This window comes from Pectinophora gossypiella, chromosome 2 (genome assembly GCF_024362695.1).
Source record: "Pectinophora gossypiella chromosome 2, ilPecGoss1.1, whole genome shotgun sequence".
Lineage (NCBI taxonomy): Eukaryota > Metazoa > Arthropoda > Insecta > Lepidoptera > Gelechiidae > Pectinophora > Pectinophora gossypiella.
This window is the reverse complement of record NC_065405.1, coordinates 15,385,517-15,410,748: the sequence shown is the minus strand read 5'-3', so window position 1 is coordinate 15,410,748 and position 25,232 is coordinate 15,385,517. Positions and strand designations below refer to the sequence as shown.

Below are 25,232 nucleotides of genomic sequence, written 5' to 3'. Positions count from 1 at the left end.
GCATTGTCCCGCACCAAATTGTAATAATGTTACCTACCCACTGGTTGCCTGGAAGAAATTGCTGCTTAGCAATAAGGCCGCCAGATTGTACTGTATCTATAATCATCTGTGTTAATTTGTTTTGTATGTTGTGTGCAATAAAGTATATTTGATTTGATTTGATTCTACAGTCACTTCGAATTTGTCATAAAACGGACTCGAATCGCATAAGAATCGGAGTAGAGCGAAAGTGCCCGTACTCAGTGGCGACCCTAGGGCGCAGGTGTGCCCCCGAACAGGGCGAAATAGAGGGGGCGCAAAAATCAACAAGACTGGTTCACCCTGGCCGCAAACTAACTTCATCGGATTAGATTGCGGCTACATTGAAACTCATACTAGGTGGTCGTAAACAATATTTTTAAAAGATTTAAATAGGTAAATTTCCGTGGCCGTATTTTAAGAGGCTGAGGGTGCCACTGTGAGGTCTCACACCACCTAAATATTTTGCTAGGGCCGCCAGTGCCCGTACTATTTATCAAATTCAAATTCAAAAATATCTTTATTCAATAGGTAACACAGTTATACTTTGAATCGTCAATTTTACATAACGAACGTCTCATCCGCCTAAAACTACTGCAGCTTCTCACAACCTGTATAGCCGGGAAAAAGAAGCTGCAAGAAAAACCTCGGCACAGGGCCCTAGACGTTCTTTAAAAAAAAAAAAACATAAAATATTGGTATACAATTGAGTAATTTAGCTGCCTAATATTAGTTCTCAGACAGTTAATCCCATGCATTCATATCTTCTAAATAATCACTAACTTTATAATAACCTTTTTTGTAAAGTTTTTGTTTAACTACTGTCTTAAAACAGTTGAAAGGCAAATTCTGAATGTCAATGGGAATCTTATTGTAAAAAAAAACGTATACATTGCCCCTTAAAAGATTTAGTAACCTTGTGTAATCGACTGACTTGTAAAGCAAGTTTATTTTTATTCCGGGTATTAACAATGTGCCGATCGCTATTTTTGGAAAATAATCCTATATGTTTTTTCACATATATTAAATTTTCAAAGATATATTGTGATACCAAAGTTAAAATACTAATTTCTTTCAATTTATTTCTAAGTGACATATAAACTTTATTTAAACCCACTTCGAATGAAGGGAATTCGTGTTGACGATCCTGAGCAAAAAGGGACCCATAGAGAAGTGTGACAAACAAAGGTATCTAATCTAATGAATATTCAATACAATGTAAGCAGGAACAGGAAGACATGATATCCTGCGGTTAAGGTGGGTGGTCACATTCTGTCTCCTTATTAGTAGGTGTAAGGAAATAGAGCGGGGCTTCCCAAACTTTTAGGATAACGGAACATAACATAAAGCTTATGGTAGTCAAGAGGTACATCCATTACAAGATGAACTAGTGATAGGAATGTCATAGCCAAGTGCTATAACCTGTCCCTTTGCATTATCTTTAACGCGGAAACATCAACTATCCGTACAAAAAAGAAAAAAAAATATCCCATATTCCGTATGGGATATAATAATAATAACAAACACTTTATTGCACACAAATTTACAAGACATTTACAGGATAAACTTAACTAACTTTTTTTTCGGGATATTTCCGTATCCCGTTTCCATGACAAAAATAATTAAAAAATGTACGGTTTCAACTATCCATACAGTTATTTTTGTATGTGACAGTCATTAGTGTATGTTACTCGTAAATATTATGTTACTAGTGACAGTGATAAAAATGTCTGGAAGTAACATGTCACCTTATGTCAATCCCATACATTTTCATCACTGTCACAGTCGACTGTCGTTGTTGCAACTCGGCTGAAGGGCTGGGTGGACCTAGACCCGTATTATTCACACATTTAGAATAATGAATTAGTTCTAATTCTATTTAAAGGACCAACCTGTCACCACGGGATTATGCAAACGGTGGGTTTTCATGAATTTTAATATCTGACCCACCGCCCGTCACCTCCTGCCGAGCCTGCTCTTAAGTGTTTATTAATTTTACCCTTCGTTATGTTTACCTGTCCAGTGAAGTACAAAAAAATGCACAACAATCTGCATAATTTCACATTAGCGTCGCCAAATTGCGTTCGATTTTTAGTTATGAAATGAATTTGTTTGTCTTTTAACTTCTTCGGCTTCTTAAATTGAAAGTAACAGATAGCGAAAATGGAAACGATTTTTAAAGAAATTAAACGTAAAAAATCTGCTCATATTTCATAAAGATGAGCGTGTGTCATTTTTCATTTGGAGTTATTTATTTATTTATTTATTTTTACAGTTTTACATTTAGCCATTACAGTAAAAACCAAGCCAAGTTCAAGCTTTTAAGCCACTTTGTATAAAAATATTATCAGTTGTATTTCTTTTTATTACCATTTTTTATTAACATCGTAATTGTATCTATTCCAGCGAGCAGCGCACGAGCCGCGGCTGTTCCACAGTCAGAAGAGCTCCAACACATCACCACCGACACAGAGACCGACCACCGGCCATCAGACCGCCAGGGAAGAGCCATGTACTTCTCCAAATCCATCGCCACCACGCCCAGACCCGTCCTCAACGTCACAGAACCAGAGAACAAAGAAGAAATAGACATCCTTGCAAACGCAACAACCCCAAACACAACTGAAATAGTCCACCCCTCAATACAATGGACCGCTGTCAATACATCAGAAAACGACACCAGCATAGAACAGAATGCTTACAACAGCACCAACGTTACTAACGTCACAGTTCTACCAGTAAACACAAATTTGACAGAGACGCAAAACGCAACTGTTGTTAAAAAGAAGAATCTGACAAGACCGGACTTCGTGAAAGACGAGACAAGTATACAGGAGGGGGTGTCGGAGAGTAGGATTGTAACTGAGAAGCCGTTGTCTTTGGAGACGACGTTTCTGCAGACGAGGATACCTCCGAACATAGAGCTGTATAGGCGGGTAGCGGATACAGGAGACGGTGGCATGGACACGGGTGCGATAGCTGGTATATCGTTCGCCGCGTTGGTGCTGGCGGCGCTGGCTGGGAGCACAGCCTTCGTGCTGTACAGGAGAAGATACCTCAACAAACCCCAAACCCTGAATGACAAATGTTCGAACCCAGATTCGAGTGGATACCTGGATGATAGCACTATTCGGGTACGTTGTCTTTTTTTACTTAAAATGTTTTGAACTTTTACAAACATAAGCAGCCTACTTACACGCTACTTATGGACACCCACAATTTAGGAGGGGGTATGATAATGATGATTTATATAAGTGTTTCTAGAATAATTACTTTATAGTAACTAAATAACTTTATAGTAAAAATCAAGAGTTATTCAATGCCTATGTGAAACATGATCCTCATAAAACTTTCACTAATGCTTGTTTTGTGGCTTGATTACTTTGGATTTTGGACTGAGTATATCACTCAATTTACACGTATTTTTCTCTTTGTCTTCCAGGATAATTCGGAAGAGATGTACAGTCTCGACAACGACTCGTTCCTCAACTCGTTGGAGGCCATGACAATCCAGAACTACTGGACTGACACCGTTAAACACACCAAGCTATAAAACAACCCCACAACCTGCGGGGCCTTACGATGATGAAGATAAGATACTCATACAAAGTGGCGTTCCGCAAGGTACCGTGTTAGGGCCGGCCATTCTTAATTTCTATGAAATCGATAAACCCAACGTTCAAGACTGTAAATTTATCAATAATAACAGTTCAAGTTGTCAAGGAGTTTGGGCAAACTTTGTTAACTTTTAAACTGAAAGGGATATTCTTGTCAACGCTTATCCTGAAACTATTTAAGACTACAATAATGACAATGTGCGTATTATTGTGACTAAACCTTCATGACCTATAATCGCTAATTGACAGACGCCGTGACAATTTTTAGATGAGTTCTGCTATAATGTGTAAAGAGTGCTAATATTAAAATGCGTTCCAAACCATTGATTGTACCGGAAAGTGGTGAACAATATTATGATTATGTTGTTAACACTTTTTGATACGGTAACAAGTCAAGTTAGCAACAGTGAAAAATGCGAATTAAATAAAGTGTCTTTCGCGTATTTTTCCCGTGGAAAAAATCATTTACAATCTCTACATTTTGTAAATGTAGAAGGGAAGGAACACCACACCACACTATTATAATTCTTATTACCTTAAGCAAAATATTCAGTTACTGTTTGTCATTCTTTAACTATCGTTACCGAATGAACTATAGAAACCAGACCAGAAAAAGCGCATTTGAAATATTTGTCACCCGCTCTATCTAATTTTACAAAGGGGATGAAAAAGGCCAGATCGAAGCAATTCATCTAAAAAGCAATATATCAGTTTGACATTTGCGCATATAAAAACAAGTGCGCGATGCAAACAATATCCAAATGTCAAATTGCAATATTGCTTTACTAGATGAATTGCTTCGATGTGGCGTTTTTAAACCCTAAGAAATGAACTCCAGATATTTTTTCTTTATCGCCTTCCAATCGGTATAACTATGACAAAAAGTCGCGATATACTTATAATCTAACTAGTACATTTGAAAGTGATTAAATATGACATTCAGTATCAAACGATGCAAGGATTTGACATTACTTAATTAGTATTTAAAGGTAAAAGTTTTAATGTAATTAAAAATGAATATTTTAATAAATCGATGTGAACTAATTTATATTAGAATTGTATGTCTTTGTAAATAGTACCTATATTGTTGTGATAGTATTTTTTGTTACAACTATTTTTGTAATTGCACTGTGTTTCCCAGTAGATTTATTATTTTTAATATCACAAATTGATTTTACGACATATTGTTTGATTTGCCTAGAAGTTTGGTTCCGATTAGGCTTAAATGTTTGTAATTGTAATTTAAATTAATTCAAATTTGACTTACTAGTTAGTCCCTGTAAGTTGAACCAAAATGATGATTTATTTTCTATGTGCGTCCAATTATGAGTTTTGTATACAATTCAAAAAATAACAGTTATTACTTGTAGAAATAAGGATGTGATCTCAATATAATATCATTTTAATGTGGATAGACGTGGAAATGTTATAAAATTAGCTTTAAAGTTCCGGTATTCTTCTCTGTACTATTGTATGTTTATAATAATGTATCTTTGTGTAATAATTACCCTCAGTAATTCGTGTTTAACGGGTTTTTTTAGTATGCATAATAATTATTTCATTATCCTAAGGCAACTTCACCATACAGCCTTGTCTGAGTTGCTCTGTTCCATTTTTGATTTTTTATCTTTAAATAAGGCAAAGGCTTAAAGTCTGCCATTTCTTCGTTACGTTAATCCATTTTTTCTTTCGTCAAGATGTGATTTTAATGTCCGTCCATGATTTGATTTCGTTTTGAATTATATTTTGCATTTATAACTCGATTTCTTCTATTTTGAGAATTTGTTGCGATTTTTTTTTATTCATATTCTGTGTTTATCTTGACGTTGAGTATTTGATCATATTAAATATGGATTTTATATAAGAAAACTTTATTGAATGTAATCTGATAATCACCCCATAGCTTCTTAAGGGTCAGTGACGGCAATTATTATTGTAGACGTTAAATTGTTTGGTGTGATTGGAAATAATAATGAAATTAATGCCGATAAACACCCCTTATAGATCGCATGTGAAGTAATTTACTTAATTACTTAATTTAAGGCCTATACTTACAAATGTAAAATTAATCATTTCCAAACGTACCTAATAGGTGCCTAATGTGTTTGGTTAAACATGTACTTAAAGTAAAAAAAAACATTTTTTATTTCTCCCGGTAACATTCACAGATATGCAAACAATGACAGACATTCCTGTATTTTTTATAGTTTTTTTTAAATCACTATGTTTGGATTTTTCTTGTGTGGAGTGTCCCATTTTCACCATACTACGACTTTTCAATTGTGAAACTACGTACACTTAGCTTTATATACAACTGTCATATCAACCTGTGTAAACTTTCCTCGAAATGTAAATAAAGAGTAAATTAGACGTATTTTGTGTGAAGTATAATGATATTGTTATGTATCGAGTCAAACGACATTTTATCAGCGCTTGATCGCACTTTCCTATACTTCTATCCTTTTCTGTTACTCAGAACCGTCATTTGCTAGAGCGAGAAAGCAATCCCAAGCGGCAGAGTCGAAAAGCGTGCGGCCCCTCTCTCTCGCTCTACCAAAGAAAAGGATAGATAGCTGACAAATGTGGTGTCAACCTAAACTCTTTTACTGTGGCACATTATGTATGTCTTTTAGGATTCTCTTGTTATTCAATTCAAGAGAACTTACCTGCAACATAGTTTCGACAGCGCTAATCCAGTAACGAAGAATAAACCAATCACGTAGGAACTAATAAACACTAAATCGCGACCTAAAATTAACGCGTTTTCGTGATCCGCTCTTTAATGATGTCCAAAGTATGTTGTATACTCGTAACAAAACTAGCCATAGCATGTTACACGAATATCGCAAGCAACTCGATAACCAAATCGGCCAAGTCCATTGGCTACGCGATAAATGGGCCAATAGAATTGACTTATAATATATCGAGTTGCGCGCGATATTCGGGTGCCGTGCTATGGTTTCTGTCTTAGACGAAACGAAAACCCCCTAATCGTGTATAGTAAATTACTATAATCAACACGGTTTGTGAAACGATGTTATTTTAATTATAGTAGAATAGTAATAAATCTATTTTTACTTGCATTATCGTGTTTTATTTTTTATCCCGTATCCCTATTGCGAGTCAATCGACTCAATGGGATTGATCGGTCCATCCAACGGAAAACAGAAACACGTACCTAAACTCTATCAAGGTTGGGAGAGCCACAATTTGTCAGAAGATACCCGAGACAATGACGAAATTATGATTCAAATCTAACATACTGTAATAGGTGGGCTTGTGAGTACGAAGATCTTTTCCAATAAGATTGGCTATATAAGCCACATGCGAGCACATGAACGTCGGAGTTGAAGCAGTCGCCGTAGCCGAAATCGGCTGGATCGCATCATCATATCATCATCACTGTAATAGGTAGGTAATACGTTAGTATTATATGATCTGTGGTAATACTTATACAAATTGCAGACAATAAAAATATGGTACAAGTGGAGGGCCTACTTAAACGTAGTGATTACATTATCTTTTGGGCCTGTTATTCAAATAAAGAGCAAAACGATTTTTTTATATGAATTCCTGGTGCCAAATACTTTTGCATTTCGCTTACTTTAAAATAGATCGGTAATCCATCTGTCATGGATTCCCGCCCTATACTTCTGCGTTTTGTTTATGCATTCATTTTGAAAGTATTACTACTGTCATAGTCTATTTTGATCGTGATTTTCGAATTTTAAATTACTAAAGTCAAGGCTGTATGGTCCTGAGATCTTTGCCTGCCTTATATAAGGCGAATTTAAACAACAACAACAACAACTGTCAAATCATTCGTTATCGATTTCACAAGCGGTACGGTGTTACTTTTCGTTTATTTTATTATTTTAAAGTTAATAAAATGGTGAAGGCATGGTATATGGACAGTGAAACAACCGACCAGCGTTTGGAGCATCACAAAAACCCTCCAGAATTCATCTCTTTGGAGGATTTATTTAAGAAAACCGGTGTCGAGTATTTCAAAGTGAGTTTTTGCGTAATGTTAATTGATTGTTTCGTAATTTATCTCCGTTGTAAGTTCAAGAGAGGTTGATAAGAACATGAGATGTAATCCGGCCGTATTTTATCTACTTACACTTCGAAACATTCAATTTAACCTACCCATGTAACAACTTTAGCATATATTTTGTTTCTGCGCCGTATCGTGTTTTTTAATCAATTGATGTGATAATGATGTTCTGTGTTCCTTATGTTCTTCAGTTTGGCTTTTGCCTTATGTAGTTTTAACCGTTACAAGAACCCACAAAAGGATTTCCAGTGTCTTTACTCCATAAATTGATACTGTCAAAGCAGGCAATAACACTGATCATGAAACATTGTTTACATCATTTTAGTTTCATGTTTCGGAAATTAAACATGTTTTCATAACTTTTAAAACATGTTTTGATAATTTTTACATGGTAATATATTAGTATTAGGTATAGGTATGTGAGTTGAGGAATATATCAAGTAACCACCTGCATTTATAATTGACTGAGTATTGTAAGGTGGAAAATACACACAAGAAAATCTAACAGGAAAAATAAAAGTGAACTAAAAGTGACAAATGCAATTATCTATGTCTATACCAACTATACATATACCAACAAGTAACATAGTATGCCACGTAACAAAATACCACTAATAAAAGCTTACAAATACTACTAATAAAATTACAATAAATATTATTATTTTGTGTATATATATTAAATTCTTCAAAGGCTAGGGTCATAGCCAATTTCTTTCATTGTCTCAAGGATATTATTTATAAATTTTATTATAAAAAAAAAGTTATTTCACCATACTCACATTGAAATATTTCTGACTTTACTACTTAAACTTTTCAGCTTAATGTGGAGACATATGCAACAGATGGAGTACTAGACAAGTTGAAGAAGGAGCGCGGCTACACATATGAGGATGAGATGGCCTGCTCCAAGGAGTGCCTGCCCAACTACGAGGAGAAGATCAAGTCATTTTTCACCGAGCATCTGCATACTGATGAAGAAATCAGGTAAAAACCATGACAGTCAACCGAAATGCAGCTACAACCAACATAAGCCCACAGCTATATCCCAATTGGGATACATTGTGGATTACTTGTCAGAGGTACATACACATATGTTGCAAGATGAACTAAGTATGCACACCTCACCAAATGCTTTGTTAAAGTCGCTATGTAATAGGGGTGATTAATTGCCATAAAAAATTGTCCATAGACTATCTCTTGATTGCTATAAATGAACTTAAAAAAAAATCCAAAATTATATATTTACACACACACACACACACACACACACACACACACACACACACACACACACACACAGACACATACACACACACAGACACACAGACACAGACACACACACACGATACGGACTCGTGCGACACTAAGACTAAGACGCCGCGGGGACTGTGCGGGTGTGACCCCGCCTCCGCGGCTCACCTCATGCCCCGATTGCCATGTCGACCTGTCGTCAACAGTACATACACACATTTGATTGATTGATGCGATTTCATATTTGTTTTTAAGAAATGTTTTTATGATATGACTATGTTTAATTTTATTATTATTTTATCTTGACCATGACTTACTGGAGGTGGAGGCCTCGAGTCCTAAAACCCAGGGTATCCTAGTTTAGGCTCCAGACTCGAGTAAAAAAAAAGTACTTTTAATTAGAGATCACAGAAGTGATAATAAATTATTGTGTTATTATAATCCACTGTGACTTGTATTTTGCAGGTTCATCCTGGACGGGTCGGGCTACTTCGACGTGCGAGACGGCGCCGACCAGTGGATCCGCATCGCGGTCGGCGCCGGCGACATGATCGTCATCCCCAGCGGCATCTACCACCGGTTCACACTCGACACCAATGTTAGTAACTACAATAATACGGTATACGGATCGGCGCCGACCGCGACCGCGACCAGTCGATCCGCACCTACGCCGTCGGCGCCGTCTATATGATGCGCAGAATATGTTAATTTGCTTCTAATTCCGACCGGGCATGTCGTAAAATTTGAATAAGGACTCAATTTGTGTATAGTTTGCACGATTACGTTATAGTACGCGGCGCGAAGTAAATCGCGGGCTTCGACAACATTCGCGGCATCTATTGGTCGAAACGCGCGGTATAGGCGGAATCCATGCGCCTCAGCTGGTAAAGTGGTGTCCGTATAACTAAACATTAATATTGCGTATGGCAGACAAAAATAAAATATCTTGTGTGGATCATATATCCAGCTTAAGCTCCCCTAACCAAGTCTCAGCCGCATCCGTCACACAATGCGGCTCGGCTATGCCACCTGGGAACCGGTGCAGGGCACTCGTTCACTATGTGAGATATGGTTTGAATATAACTAATCATGTTGAACATTAACGGACAGCTCTACTGCGCTCGATGTGATCGTGTGATTAAAGCAAAGTTCGGTTTCACCAGCCACATAAGAGCGCATAACAGACATGACTAAGGTCGCCGTTATCGGACACGATTAAGGAGGACTATAATCATTTTGATAGGCTGGACTTTCTGGCAACTTAAGACTGACCAGTGTTAGTTTTTACCGATTTCAAAAAAGGAGGAGGTTCAGCAATATAAATCTGATAATCTATCTGATGTCGTCAATCTCTGCATCCTTGCTCAGTCTAACCATCGCTTAAATTCGGAAAATAAAATAAAATTTATAACCAAAAAAAAACCAACTTCAAACTAAAAAGCAATAAACAAATTTACTTCGCACAAAGTAATAAGTAAATGCTACAACAATCTCAAATTACTATGTACACGATATTGTTAAATACCTATATCAAAGCAATTACAAAACAACTTCAAACAAAAAAATCACAAAACAATCTGTATTTGAAAAACAAATGAATCGGTACCTCGTTGTAGCATTTACTTGGCACCGACTTCAGAATTATAAAATTAATTAACTAATTGAAAATACGCACTTATTACTATGTGCGAAGATTTATTTATTGCTTTTTAGTTTTGCGATTGAAGTCGGTTATTTTTGTTAAAAATTTTCCTTTCTGTTTCTTTGTTCCTTATTTGAACATACCTGTTTTCAATTCCAGAACTACATTCGCGCTAAGCGTTTCTTCATCGGCGAGCCGGTGTGGCTGCCTTACAACAGGCCAGCGGACGAGATGCCGGCCAGGAAGGAATACATCGACAAGCTGCAGAAGGGATTCGTCGCCGCCGCCTGCTAGAACAGAACATCATACATACGGTCACGAGTACTAATATGTAAACACTTTGAAACCACGTCATATTAACTTTTTTGACAAATCTTCTTCTTCTATCGTGTGGGTTGTGAGGTGAATTACCAACCTCATCAACCCTGGTGTCAGGGTTACTATTGAGCCGCCAAAGGCCCCTGACATGACTCATATAACGACTACGTACTTACATCAGTAAGTAGTAACCGGGACCAACGGCTTAACGTGCCTTCCGAAGCACGGATCGTTTTACTTTCAGACAATCAGGTGATCGGCCTGTTTTGACAAATTAAACCGCAAGTCTCATTAAATGTCAAATATGATAGTGCGACAGGGTTCTAAAGTGGGTACATGATATTACTCATGACTACATAAACAACCTATACAAGGTGTTAGGGACACCGCAACGAAAACTTTAAGGGATGTTTCAGAACATCAAGTCGATATCAAGTGGAATTTTCCGTCGCAATAGTCATCACTAAGAGCCACGCGCTTGTCGGGGTAGCATTCTCCATTCTACACCGACAAGAGTGTGGCTCTTAAATTAGTGATGTATCAAAGTCAATTATTTGATCGACACAAAGAACTATATCAACATAATGAAATTTTGCAATATGTGATATTTTGTAATGATCATTTTTTATTTAGTATTTAAGGTAGCGATTAGGATTACTATATAAAGGGTTCTTGCATTGCAAGTTAAAAATAAACCTTGTTTTTTACATATCTATAATACATATTATAGGAAGTGCCTTTTAAATATACATAAATATTCATGATAATATGTATAGTAGTGCAAATTGTACACATTAAATTCACTGCAGATGATTGTTATAGCTTTCTGGTGATTCTTGCTATTAAAAGGCCACATCAAAGCAATTTTATCTAAAAAAAGCAATATTGCTATTTATTTTTACTTATCTTTATATGGGCCAATGTCAAACTGCAATATTGCTTTTTTAGATAAACTGCTTCAAATTGGCCTTTTTAGCCCCCTTAATTTGTTAGCTTTTATCATAGAATAATACTACGTATAGAACGGACACTCCTCCCTGCACCAATTCGTATCGGTCTTGGCTGTACACGAAGAGCGAGATTTTTGTATGGAATGTCCGTGCTGTGATACGATTACTCGGTACGATTATAATAATCTTTCACCCCTGTTATAGTTTTGAACATACCTAAGTAGTTCTATCTCCTACTCTCCTATTGGCGTCGGGCACGGGAATAGTAAACACAAGAGTTCTTAAAGTAGAGAAATATGCACAAAACGAGCTTGTTGTATAAACGAGTAACCACAAGACTAGCGTTTGTTTGTAAATCGATGTAGCAGTCCAGCCAGAAATGTCTTCGTGCGGCCGCTGCACACACCAGGTACGGAAGACACGTTAAGCCGTGGGTCCCGGTTACTACTTACCCACATAAATGGAGCTTAAAGAAGTCGGCATACTGTGAATGTAGTCACCCGGATCAAACTCTATCACACATAATGAACGAGTGCCCTCTACACCGGTTACCACCGGTGCGGCACCGGTTTCTGGTTCGCGGTTGATGAAGTTAGTAATTCACCTCACAACCCACACGATAGAAGAAGACCGGTTCCCATGTGACATAGTCGAGTTGCATTGTGTGACGGATGCGGCAGAGACTTGGTTGAGGGAGCTTTAACTAGATATGTGATCCAGGATATTTTTATATATATTTTTTGCTATACGCAATAATAATAATATTTACTAATGTAAGTAGACGTTACATGAGCCATATCAGGGTCCATTGGCGGCGGCATTGGGGGAGGCCTATGCCCAGCAGTGTACAGCTGATGATGATGATGATGGCGGCTCAATAGTAACCCTGACACCAGGGTTGATGAGGTTGGTAATCCACCTCAAATCCCACACGACAGAAGAAGTATAGAACAGCAGTCAACTATCACCTGGAACGTTTACATAAACCCGCGCCCGTTGTCAATGTGAACGTGCCATTAGCTAATCAAGTGTTTATCGATCAATGTCAAATAAACTATTGATGTAAAAATACACACTTGGAAAAACTAGTTTGCTCAACTGTCAAAATTATTCTTATATCCAAAAATGCTATTCTTGTATAAAAGCGCGGGCGCTTCGCTTTGTAAGAAAATGTATGTGGTTGTGTCCACTACCCATGAATTGACGTCATTGATACATGCGTGGCTTGCTCGAATAGATGGTTACTTAGCTCAACGCTGTTGACGTGGGTCTACGTTTCCACTGGAATATGACCCATGACTAACAACCGATTTAAAAGTGTTTTAAACAAACAAAATGTTGCCGTTTTAAACCTCAAACAAATCGTCTTAAACTGTTGAAAACTCGCCTATAACAATAAAAGAACTGAGTTTCAACTTCATTATGGGCAATTTTTGGTCACCTGACGTCATTTATCGTTTTAATTAGTTTATGTAATATCAATATAAAGTACCAACCAACCGTACGTACCAACGGTAGTACGGACCAACTAGAATTAAATACGCCAAGTATATTATTATCAATAACAGTATATTACACATTCAAAACCATGCCACGCTAATCGCTATACATAGTCGGGCGTGGGTTTTCGTGTACGTACTCCAATGGAAACGAACACCCATGTTGTCAAACAAATGAATACACAGCATGCGCCGTTGTGGGCCCGCGCCTTAATGTGCATATTTATTTAATACTACCTATGTTACAAATATAAGTGATACTGCATATTATCGTTGTTAATTATGGTTTAAATTGTATTTATATTTTTAATAAAATATGTTATGGGATTTCTTGTTTTCATCGTGTTCTAAGGAAATGTTTCACACAAAGGTCCTTTTAATAAAACAAACAAACTTATGTACTTATAGCAAAAAAAAACGTGCGAAGTCGCGTGCAAAATCGCCTCACCTATAAAATATATTAAATACTGAGGGGGATGATTCATGACCATATTCTATGAGTTTATATCAAGTGGAACTTTCCGTCTCAAAACTCAAGATTTTTTAGTTTTTTTAAATTACTTATTTTCAATTGTATACTTTTGATTTTCTTGTCGGAAAATTCATGGTTTTTTTTTTCCGTTCCATACTTTTGCGTCGGGAAATTTCACTTGATATCAACTCAGAATCATGGCCTGAATCATCCCTCAAAGATTTCGTTACTAAAAACTTGTTCCTAAATGATAGCAACACAGAATTATAAAGAGGTTCAGAAAAAATATGATTCCTTTTCAGGGCCTTATAGATTTTTAATACAATCTAGTTAGTTTCAAGTTTAGACACATTTTATTTTTTGCTGTTTATCTGCTATCCCACTAAGGTACGTTGCGAATTTATCAATATTATGGAAGTTCACTATTACTTACTAACACAGCATAAATTCACACAAAAATACTTTGAAAAATAGACCTGTTTTATTCGTGCCCTATGGTACCAATGTCATTAAAAGTGACAAAAAATGTCAGTAAGTATATGTATCAAAATTTTAAGTAAATATTGGTAAAAAGCCAGCGAAATGGCTTCAACATTTTTATTATGCACCTAGACACAAATAAACGTTTCTCAACATGATTAGAAAACGCTTTCACAAAATGCTCCACTTCGTTCACGCGCCTTAAACTTCTTACCGAGCAATAGAAGATTTCCTATTTTACGTAATTGCTATAGCAGATTCATAAGGCATTTCAATGTAAACGATAATGATACAGGATGGCGAAAACAATTGCAGTTACCTACGTGAGTAATTATCGTTAGCTCAAATGTATCAATAACAAAGTCAGGGGGGTTAAAAAGACCTCATCAAAGCAATCTTCTAAGAAAGCAATATCGCAATTTGACATTTGCGCATATAAAAGTAAGTCGGACGAAAAAATATTTTGTTAGTTATATAGTATAAATGTTAGTGTGTTGGGTATCAAATGAAAGGGCTTAATTTGCACATTATAAATATGTACATATTACTAGCTTTTATATGCGGGTTTTCTTATATTTACTCGATAATTACGTTGTAATCGGAAGAATATCAGAGAAACGTGTTTTTTTCCGTAGTCGGGTTTTAGTTTTTAAACTTAATATATTTTTATTTATATTTTGTTTCAGACACCTAGGCCTCAGATTCTGACCAGTGACTAACTCATACGATGTCGGCTGGTATCATTGTGTTCACGCTATGGTACATCGTCCTCATTTATAAGATTTTAACTGACTCATTGTAAGTACTATCGATTCTTTGTTTTACCATAATATATATCCATTGGATATATCTATATCTATCTCACTCACACTCACTGCTGCATAAATACGCCTCTTTGATTGAAAGGAGTTCTTTTTTTAACGTGACTTAATGTAGATTTGCCGCAGATGACATTAACTTCTTGGCCGGAGTAATGGGGAGCGCTGAAAGCTCTCCCCATTAGGAAGGCGAAAGGAGTATAAAGTGTACTTCACTATGGTGACCTAAACTGCGGTAATGAGGGACTTTTCAGGCTACGTTCTTCAAAAATAATAAATATGGCGCTTTATTATTATTATTATTTATTTATTTAAATAAAACAATGGAATACAATTACTAAAATATCAAGTACCAAAGTTAATTAATGACTTACCTAAGAACCTTAAAAATGAAATCACTGAACTTAACATTAAATACAAACTAAAGCACCATTTCTTAAATCAGGAAAAATATTAGAGAAACCGCATAAACCTCCTGTGTCTCGCGCTGTCCGGTAGTTACGTGTGACGCGCGGGGTGAAGCTGATGAAGCGAACTAGTTTTTGTGTACTTCGCTTGCAATGTATAAATTCCTACCTACATGTTCTTTATTTATTGTACCTATTTGTTCGAGCATGATATTATGTTGCAAATTGGAAGCAACGATGGTGAATGTCGGTGTACGGACAAACCAAAGTTAGTTTTTGTTGCACCGTCAATTGTAAAAAAATGTATTAAGTACTGTACTTATTTTTAATAAATAAATAAATTTATTGATTTATTAAGGTACATACAACATTACAGTATGGCCCAATGCACTGTATGACGAGAAAACAATATACAAACTAATACTACAAAAATAAACATTGAATGAAAAAAAGAAACAAAAAGAAAAATAAGACTATAAAATTTATGTTATTTAATAACATGAAAAACAATAAAAGAAATTACAATTTCAAAATTAAAAAGTAAACTATCACACAAAAAGGTTAGGTTTAGATTTTCTAGATTTAACGTGCTGAGCTATTACTATTTAACTATTTTCTCATTACTTGGGCACATAATTGTTTAAAAATGTAATATAACAAACGCAATAAAATAATTGTCGTTTGATATTTAGGTCACATTATGTATACAATTATGTTTCTACCTATACCTATTGCTTCTTTTTATTTTGATCAGAATAATTATGGGTGGAAGATGTGTCGTGGCTGGGTGGAATAAAAAGGGTCATCATAACCCAAAAACAAAGATAAAAGATGCATTCTCTGGTATCCATGAAATTAAGAAGGTCAAGCCAAGGCAAATGTTTACAACGCTATCTATATTTTTTGGGGAACGTGGTCTAGTAAGTCCCTCGTTAAAAATAATTGTTTCAATAAGTAAGTAGGTATATCCTTTATTTTTATTCTATGCAAAAACGGAATCCTAAACGTAAAGTAGCCTGCCAGAACGCAGTCCAGGTAAGTCTATGTATAGCTAATATAGATACACAGGTAGGTAGTCTAGCCATAGAGGCAGCCAATCAGCTCGCGACACCAAACACTTCAGGACCCCGATACCGACCCCGCCGGCGTGGTCGACGATTTCCCTCATTCAGCGCTTATCGCTAATTCTTTCAAATATTTTTTTCTCTCAGAGGACGCCCTGAGCCGAGGTTCGCGCCCAACTGGGCACCCTCAGGCCTGTTGTCTTAAACGTTGTATCGGGTGAGTGAGTATCCTTCAGCGCTCCCCATTTGTCCGGCCAAGTAGTTAATGCCACGTGCGGTAAATCTACAATAAGTTACGTCAAAAAAAAAACAGGTACGCTTACATAACGGAACTAAAAAACTATTTAAGTAAATAAAAAAAAGAGAATTAAAAATAACCGGAATGAATTCCCTAGGGATGTTCAACGTTGTGGTATAAAAAGAAAACTCAACTTAAAATCTCTTAGAAAATCCAACAGCTCTTTGAAACACGAAGCTTTTCAATTTAGCTCTCAGGCATTCCATTCTAGGTCAAGTTATGCAACAGTGGGGGGTCCCTCCCACTGGCTGGAGGGGTGAGGGGTGGAGGGAACTCGTAGGCGTTTTTGGACGTGGAAATATGTGGGCGAAATGCGACAGGGAATCTTTAACTAAGACTTAACGTGGATTGCTTTCGGTCTTTGATTTACTTACCTAGTTAGAATTGGGAAATCTCAATGATATCCAATGTGATAAAAAAATCGATCGATTCTATCAATTTTGTAAATCATCGATTCTATAAATCAATAAGTTTTGTTTTGTTTTTTGCCCTAATATGCGTGCCACGTGATTTTGTTCGTATTTTGACAGAATGACTTATTTGGGTTCACATATTAGCACCGACAAAACGATATAATTATATCGTCAGAATCGATTAAATGACCGTGACAAGATTTTATCACGTTGCGTATGTTAAGCCTTACTAGTCGAGCTACTATACTAACTAATAAAACACCTACTTAGCTAACTAGGTACGAAAGTGAAGTAATTTTGCGTATAAAATGAACTTTTTTGTTTTTTTTTTTTTATTTAATTAGCGGACCTAAACCCATCGCGTGTTTTATTCTATCCGTCATTATTTTATATTTTGTGATAATAACGAGAGCTGAGAATTTGATGGTATGTTTATTTTTTATTTATTTTTATTACTTATTTTGTTGTCTATGCATTCCGTTAGTTACAAAACGTAAATTGAACATTAACATTCGAAAATGAACATTAAAATTTCATTTCATTTCGCAACTTTCAGGGAAACGGATTCAGAATGCGGGGAGAAGTGTGCAGAGGCCCCACCAACTCCAAAACGTTCTCCGATGCATTTAGCAGCTCCAGAAGTTCAATTATCGGTGGGTCCAGTAGACGATAGACCACCGACACCACCGGAATCTGAATTCCTACCAGCTGAAGAACCGTCGCCTGTAGGCGATGGTGACTCTGAAGATGAATAATTTGATATTTTAGGTTTTGTTAACGATGTCTAAGCACGCGTGACTAGGCAGACAGACTGCCAGAGCCTTTTTTAGGCCGGGAATTCACCAAAGCCGAGACGACACGAACGGAGAGATGTTTTTAAAAAAAACCAATAGAATTTGCGTTATTGACACATATCTCCGCTCAGTGGAGACACCATAATATTCAGACACCACACATTGACGTTATCGTACACGCGCATATGCGTGTGCGATGCCATAGGTACGATAGAAGACTAAACTATGTCCAAGAGGGGGGTGAAATAAACCTATCTCAGTCGCTGGCGGGGAGCAGAGAGTTGCTGTTCTAAACAAGCTTTTACATTCTTCAATCAATCAATCAATAATTCTTTATTGCACAAAGACATAAGTACACACAAAGACATTCTTCCGTGGGAGACTACCACAGCCTAAGTTGACTTAGAATTTCTTAGCTGCATATCACACCTTAGGCGATTGCCACACTGCCCAGCATGACGTAGCGTAGCGCGTGGATGCGAGTTCTTCCGTTGCTTGTAAGTAGCCGGTATAACATACAGAAAATGCATCCACGCGCGTTCATGAACATGCATTTTCTGTGTGTTAGACCGTGCGTGTTTTCTATACAAACGGAGATACTTACAGGCAACGGAAGAACGCGCATCCACGCGCTACGCTGCATCATGCTGGGCAGTGTGAGAATCGCCTTGTCATCTCATCTTGGCTCTCCCTGGCTCTTGGCTTTTTCTATGTTTTTATACCTTCACACTTTTGTGGTAGATTTTTGTACCAATAGAATACAGGTAGGTACGTAATTTGTATTCTATTGGTACAAAAACTCGTCACTAATGCCTATCGGATTAGTTAGTCACCGTTAATAGATAACTTAAAGGCTCTTATTATTTGTAATACTTATACATAATACCTAGTTATTAATTATACAACTGATTACAAAAAATGATTTTGTTAGGTTTTGTATTAATTTGTATTAAAGTTTTAATATAGTTGTTTATTTAGAAAATTGCTAATAAAATGTCCTATTACTTTTGACTGTTTGTTATTTCAACGAAGAACACATAGGTATACAGGGTGTTAGTGACAGACATCGTAACGAAAACTTTGAGGAATGATTCAGACCTTTGAGGGATGAAAATTTTGAAGAATTTTCCGAGAAGAAATTCCACTTGAAATCAACTCAAAATCATGATCTGAATGGGGGATGACCCCTCAGCTTATTATTCCAAGTTAATATCAAGTGGAACTTTGAATAGCAAAAGGAAACTTGAAAATAATTTTAAAAAATGTATATATGGGTTAAAAATGTATACAGGTTAAAAATGTATACAGGTTCATCATCATCATCACCAGCCCATTAAAGTCCCCACTGCTGGGGCACAGGCCTTCCCTATGGATGGATAGGGAGATCGGGCCTTAAACCATCACGCGGGCCCAGTGCGGATTGATGGTTATTAACGACTGCTAAAGCAGCCGGGACCAACGACTTAACGTGCCTTCCGAAGCACGGAGGAGCTCGAGATGATAACTTTTTTTTTCTGTGGTTACCCATCCTATGACCGGCCTTTGCGAAAGTCGCTTAACTTCAACAATCGCAGACCGAGCGCGTTTACCGCTGCGCCACCGAGCTCCTCAACAGGTTACAAACTCGCAAATTATATAGGTTAATCACCCAAAACAAGTAGAAGTCATTGAAAGTTATTGTTTTTAATTATTTTTTTCGAAGGCAGACTCCCCCTCCCCCGGAACAACCACGTCAAAAAGGCCATAAATGTTGCTGCGTAATATTATGACTATTGGACTAACTGCAAGGTAAGGATCATGGTATAAGAAAACCAGGTATCCTCAAAGTGACAGCTAACATTTTAAGGTTGGCTCAGCTGACGTCATCCCACCCTGCGTTGCCCATTCATAAGAAGATATTGAAATAAATATTTAAGTAAGTATGTCAACAGAGTCAACCTCAGATAAATTATAGACGGGAATTGCTTTTGGGTACAGAAAAATGAATAATACTACGTATAGAATCGCATGATTCCGTGCTTCGGAGGGCACGTTAACACCTACACCAAACTGCATTGGAACAGCGTGGTGGAGTATGCTCCATACCCCTCCGATTGATCGAGGGGAGGCCTGTGCCCAGCAGTGGGACGTATATAGGCTGTTTATGTATGTATGTATAGAACGGCAATTCCCCTCCCCCAGCGGCGAGCTAGGTTTACCTCACCCCCTCGGACATAGTTTAGTCTTCAATCGTAGGGCGTCAGACGTCACACACACATAGGTGCGCATGTACGATAACGTCAATGTGTAGTGTCTGTGTAAACCGAGGTGTTTTGTATGAAGTTTCCGGGGTGTGCTTTGGCTATTTACTTTACACTAGATATATATGTTTTCTGCTTCTTTTTTTGGGGGGGAGATGAGGCATAAGGGACAACACACATCTGTTGCTGGCAACACAAGTATAAAAATAATTAATATTTTTAGTATGGCAATGTGGAAGAATCGAATGGCCGACGCCTCCCGCGAAAGTGTAAAAGTGTATTTTATTAACAATTTAATTAAACAGTGAAAAGTAACAATCTGGTATTTTGCTGCAGTTGGATTTAGAACCCTCGAACTCTCACCATCTACATATACAGTCCACACAAACCAAGAGCCGAACACATCTAGGTATTCACTGTCGCACACTCATAAAAATAATCACGTTTCTACAAAAGCCGTTACACGAATAACAATATACGAACCGATGGTTCATGTGCTTCTGCAGGAGAGACTGGTACGCTTGACACCTATCTCGCTTTTTTTTATGCTCTATCTACGTCTATAATTTGTCTGAGGTCCCGGCAGTGTATAAGTACATGTAAAAAAATTGGTCATTTTTGTATGCAGTGTCCAGACTGTTCCCTATCATCGCGTTACAGTGAAAACCTTGTAAGCGCCTTTATAAACAATCACATTTGGATCCGATTTTTGTCAACAAAACCGCGCAATAGACATAGATAGATATAGCCTTTATTATGGACTTATTGTAACAATTTTTTTTTTTTTTTAGCTTATACATAATATTAAAAAAGAAATAAAGATGTGTTTAATTATGCTCTTCGTCCATTTGTCTTTTGACAAAGGCCTCCTCCAGCTCTTTCCACTTATCCCTGTCTCTCGCCAGCCTTCTCCACATATTTCCTGCTGTATTTTTTATCTCTTCTTCCCATCTCTTAATTGGTCTTCCTCTCTTTCTTGTTCCGTATCTGGGGTACCACTCGGTTACGTCTCTTGTCCATTTCTCAATTTTTTCTCGCATCATATGTCCAGTCCAACGCAATAGACATACTAGTTTTAATCTAGGTAACAAAAATTGTGGTCCAAATTTTTAAACGGAATGAAATGAGAGATTTTCCAGGCTACGTTCAACATAAACAAGATGGCGTTGTTCAGCTTTAACGTGATAATTACCTATTTTCTCATTACTCGGATACATAATCATAAATCAAATACATTGTAATTAATGGCAGAAGCATTAGACGAATGATTATTGCTTGATATTTGGATCACGGGAGGAAGCGGGAAGCCGCTGGATGCGGGCAGCGCAGGACCGATCGTCGTGGAGATCCTTGGGGGAGGCCTATGCCCAGCAGTGGGCGTCGTACGGCTGATGATGATGATTTGGATCACATTATGTAATTATGATTATTTTGATCAGAATAATAATGGGTGGAAGATGCAATTGTGCCTGTGTTTAATAAAACGGGTCATTATTTATACCCAAAAACAAAGTTTTTTTTTGTTTTGGTTTTCCCTGAAGGGTAAGGCAAAGGGAACTATGCCCATACAGCCATGTCTGACGTATTTTTTTTCTTGATGATTAATGAAATGATGAAAGGTGATGATGATGAAACCTAAGCCCCCACCCTCGGAGTAGACTCCTACTCCGAACCCCAAACGAATTAACTCAAAAGTCCGCATAAACTTTTGAGTTATGAAGCGGCTTCCCGGCACGAAGCGAAAATAGGCAGATACACTTTGTTTATTGAATACTCCAATATAATAACACTCGCGAATGTCTTCCGACTAACTTAATGCGATCATTAACCAGAAAACACCACTTCGTATTAATTATTTAGATTACTCAATGAAGAAAGCAACTGTCCCGTTCCCGTTTCCCGCCGAAAAGCCAAAAACAAAGATAAAAGATGCATGTCTGTTATCCATGAAATTAGAAGGTTATCTGTACAGCGCCATCTATATTGTTTTTGAGGAAATTCACATCAAAGAGGGGCTCACGTGTTTTTTACTATACCTAAAAGCGACGTTATAGTCAGCTGTTATTTCAGATTTGGCAGCCACGAGAAGACCACCCCTATACGAAGCGCTGATGCAACTAACTTAGCCTTAATGGTAACGAGGCGAGAGCCCTAAGCGCTTTGGGAGTCCAAATGACCCATATGGTGACAGGTACAGTTTGACAAAAAAAAAAGCGGCGAATTAAAAAACATAATCACAAAAACTGATTTCGTTACTTGATACTTACTTGAGCTTATAACCTGTCAACATTATGGTTCATCAAATCCACCGACCGCAATACCAAGTCTAGTGATTTACTATCTTTGCTCACTTTTAAAGAGATTAAGGGCGTGTAATTGTGACTGATACAAACTTTTTTAAACGTTACATGTGTGATATGGTATTCATAGCCAATTCACAATTTTGCACTATACTGATCCAAGTTGTATAAAACCCCCTGTTATGTAGAAAAAAAAATAAGGACAATGAGCGAAATATTTGTACGGTCACAAGCATTAATATGTAGGTATCCACTTTGGTTCCATGTCACATTAACTTTTTTGACAAATTGAACTGTAAGTCTCACTAAATGTCAAATATGTTAGTGCGACAGAGTCCAGGGTACATTATATTGCTCATGACGGTACATTAAAACTATTTTATAATTTATTTTATAGAAATAATCAGAATTATGAAACTGATTCTTGTGTTTTTTTTTCCACATTATAAGTATCGAACTTGTATCGAACACTCAAATATAGTTAAATTACTATAAAGGCTTTTAGATTGTGAAGAAAAAACACTAAGGACCATCTATAACCTATTCTGTGACCTCTGATCTGTGTAATCTGTGACGGCCTCTGTGGTCTAGTGGTTGAGCGATGTTCTCACGATCCAGAGGTCCCAGGTTCGATTCCCGGTGGGGACAAATCACACTTTGTGATCCCTAGTTTGGTTAGGACATTACAGGCTAGCAAAGTAAGATGATCCGTGCTTCGGAAGGCACGTTAAGCCGTTGGTCCCGGATACTAATAATAATACACTTTATTGCACACAAATTCACAAAAACATACTACATTACTACTACTAATGTAAGTACGTAGTCGTTACATGAGTCATATCAGGGGCCTATGGCGGGTCAATAATAACCCTGACACCAGGGTTGATGGGGTTGGCAATTCACCTCACAACCCACACGATAGAAGAAGATCTGTGGCCATATCTCATTAGGACACCACTACATAGAGCAACACGGGCGCATGCGCAACCATGGTGTCCTAAAGAGATACGGCCAAAAATGACTACTTTAGTGTTTATTATTATACGCATGTCTTTTCTAAATTGTTAATAACAAAAAAACGGCGAAGGAAAACATCGTGAGGAAACCATATTCACGAGAAATGCATTTTCGGAGGTATGGGACTTAACCTGTATTGTGCTGGTTTTCCCTTCGCGGATTGGAAGGTCAGACAGGCAGTCACTTCTGTGAATAACCGGACCTGTCAAATCTACAGATTAGGATGTTAATAACAAATAAAGATCCTCATAGGCCTTTCCATTCAATCGAAAGTCAACTTCACTCACAGAGTACTTTGTATCACTTCACGGGAGATTCATACTGAATAGAATCTATTGGGAAGTTGGTATTCTACTTTTCTCTTAGCCTGCTTCTTCCTACCCAAATAAAAAAAGAGTTTATTTCGGACATGGTCCATAGAGGTTAGTAACAAACAATAAACAAGTTAATGTAGTGTTTTTTTTTCTTAGGCTTCGCGCGGCTTGCGCCTCAGAACAATAACTAAAGCATAGAAGGAAGGCTAAAATAAGAATTCAGAAACTATAAACCGGCTCTCTTCTAGCTTACGACACAAACTATGAGTGAGAAAAGGACAAATGATTCGCTCTTTGCTTCATTTTTTCCGAGGTTGTCACAACATGAAATGTCATTTGGACCTATTGGACTCATTTTAACTCGGCCAAATACATAGTAACATACATAAGAAGATTTTACTTATATTTACCGAACTATTTGACACGGTCGCGTCAACTGTGTTTACGAGTGTCTTGTGTTCAGATTGTTTTAAGTGATAATTTAACAATATTTTTCCAAATAAATGGAAAGAAACTTTTATTTATATCAAATAATTGAGTGTCTCGACTGTGTGACATTATGTCTTGTGTGGTATGGGGCTGCAGCTCACATTCAGGAAGAAAAGAAAATAGCCAACAACTTCTGTCGTTTCATCGGTAAGTTTTTTGTAATTTTCTAGTGAAATGTGAACTGCTGAACAATTTTAGGAAAGTAATATGTTTTGCTGAATAGATTTGTAGCATAAAATATTTGAGATATCCATTATATTATACGTTTCATCGATGAATACGGAATTGATTTGAGGTTATGTTGATTGTCCATAGTGATGTACTAAAATTATCGATACTTTTAATTTTTAGATTTCCTGTAGACGATAACAAAGAGAAAGAATGGATAATTCGCATTAATAGACGAAATTGGATTCCAAATAAGTACAGCCGTATTTGCTCGAAACATTTTACTGCGGATTCATTTATGTGTGTTCCTAATTCAAAGTGGAGGCGTCTTCGAGACGATGCTATTCCTACATTGAACATTATAGATCAGACAGATGAAATGGTGTTTAAATTTAAATTTCAGCCTAGCCTGCATCATCTCACTGCTGGATAGATAGATAAAATATTTGTATCATGTTATCACAACACGTTTATACTATCTATCATTCAACTACATATTATTATGTACTTAATAAACTTAGTATATACTAAGTCTGTAGTTGTTTTATGTCTAAACAATTATGAGTTGTACACGTTTTATATAAGTAAATTATTATTATCTTTGAT

The 25,232-nt window shown here is 37.0% G+C and overlaps 2 protein-coding genes and 1 long non-coding RNA gene across 4 annotated transcripts in view; all 3 read left to right on the top strand.

Annotated features, from left to right (window-relative positions):
* Positions 1-6,718, top strand: part of LOC126378774 (uncharacterized) — a 133,677-nt gene extending 126,959 nt beyond the window's left edge. For both annotated transcript variants that reach the window (XM_050027165.1, XM_050027173.1), the window contains 2 exons: positions 2,425-3,152; positions 3,461-6,718. In XM_050027165.1, coding sequence (XP_049883122.1) covers positions 2,425-3,152; positions 3,461-3,571 — 839 coding nt within the window. In that variant the 3' untranslated portion in view covers positions 3,572-6,718. The remainder of the gene's footprint in view (positions 1-2,424; positions 3,153-3,460) is intronic.
* A 734-nt stretch (positions 6,719-7,452) lies between these two features.
* Positions 7,453-11,598, top strand: LOC126378948 (acireductone dioxygenase). Its single transcript, XM_050027501.1, has 4 exons — positions 7,453-7,647; positions 8,510-8,676; positions 9,409-9,541; positions 10,745-11,598. Exons 1-4 carry the CDS (start codon positions 7,525-7,527, stop codon positions 10,877-10,879), a joined length of 558 nt encoding a protein of 185 aa, XP_049883458.1. The 5' UTR covers positions 7,453-7,524; the 3' UTR covers positions 10,880-11,598.
* Positions 11,599-15,000: 3,402 nt separating this feature from the next.
* On the top strand, positions 15,001-22,938 carry LOC126379138 (uncharacterized). The gene is made up of 3 exons (XR_007568266.1): positions 15,001-15,102; positions 19,801-19,886; positions 22,409-22,938. It is a non-coding gene; the product is annotated as an uncharacterized LOC126379138 (long non-coding RNA).
* Positions 22,939-25,232: the final 2,294 nt, after the last annotated feature.

Bases quoted from the DNA above. Each gene is read 5' to 3' on its own strand.
- LOC126378948 (XM_050027501.1), top strand. From the start codon at position 7,525: ATGGTGAAGGCATGGTATATGGACAGTGAAACAACCGACCAGCGTTTG. The intron at 8,677-9,408 runs GTAAAAACCATG...TGTATTTTGCAG, and splicing joins CATACTGATGAAGAAATCAG to GTTCATCCTGGACGGGTCGG. The intron at 9,542-10,744 runs GTTAGTAACTAC...TTTCAATTCCAG, and splicing joins GGTTCACACTCGACACCAAT to AACTACATTCGCGCTAAGCG.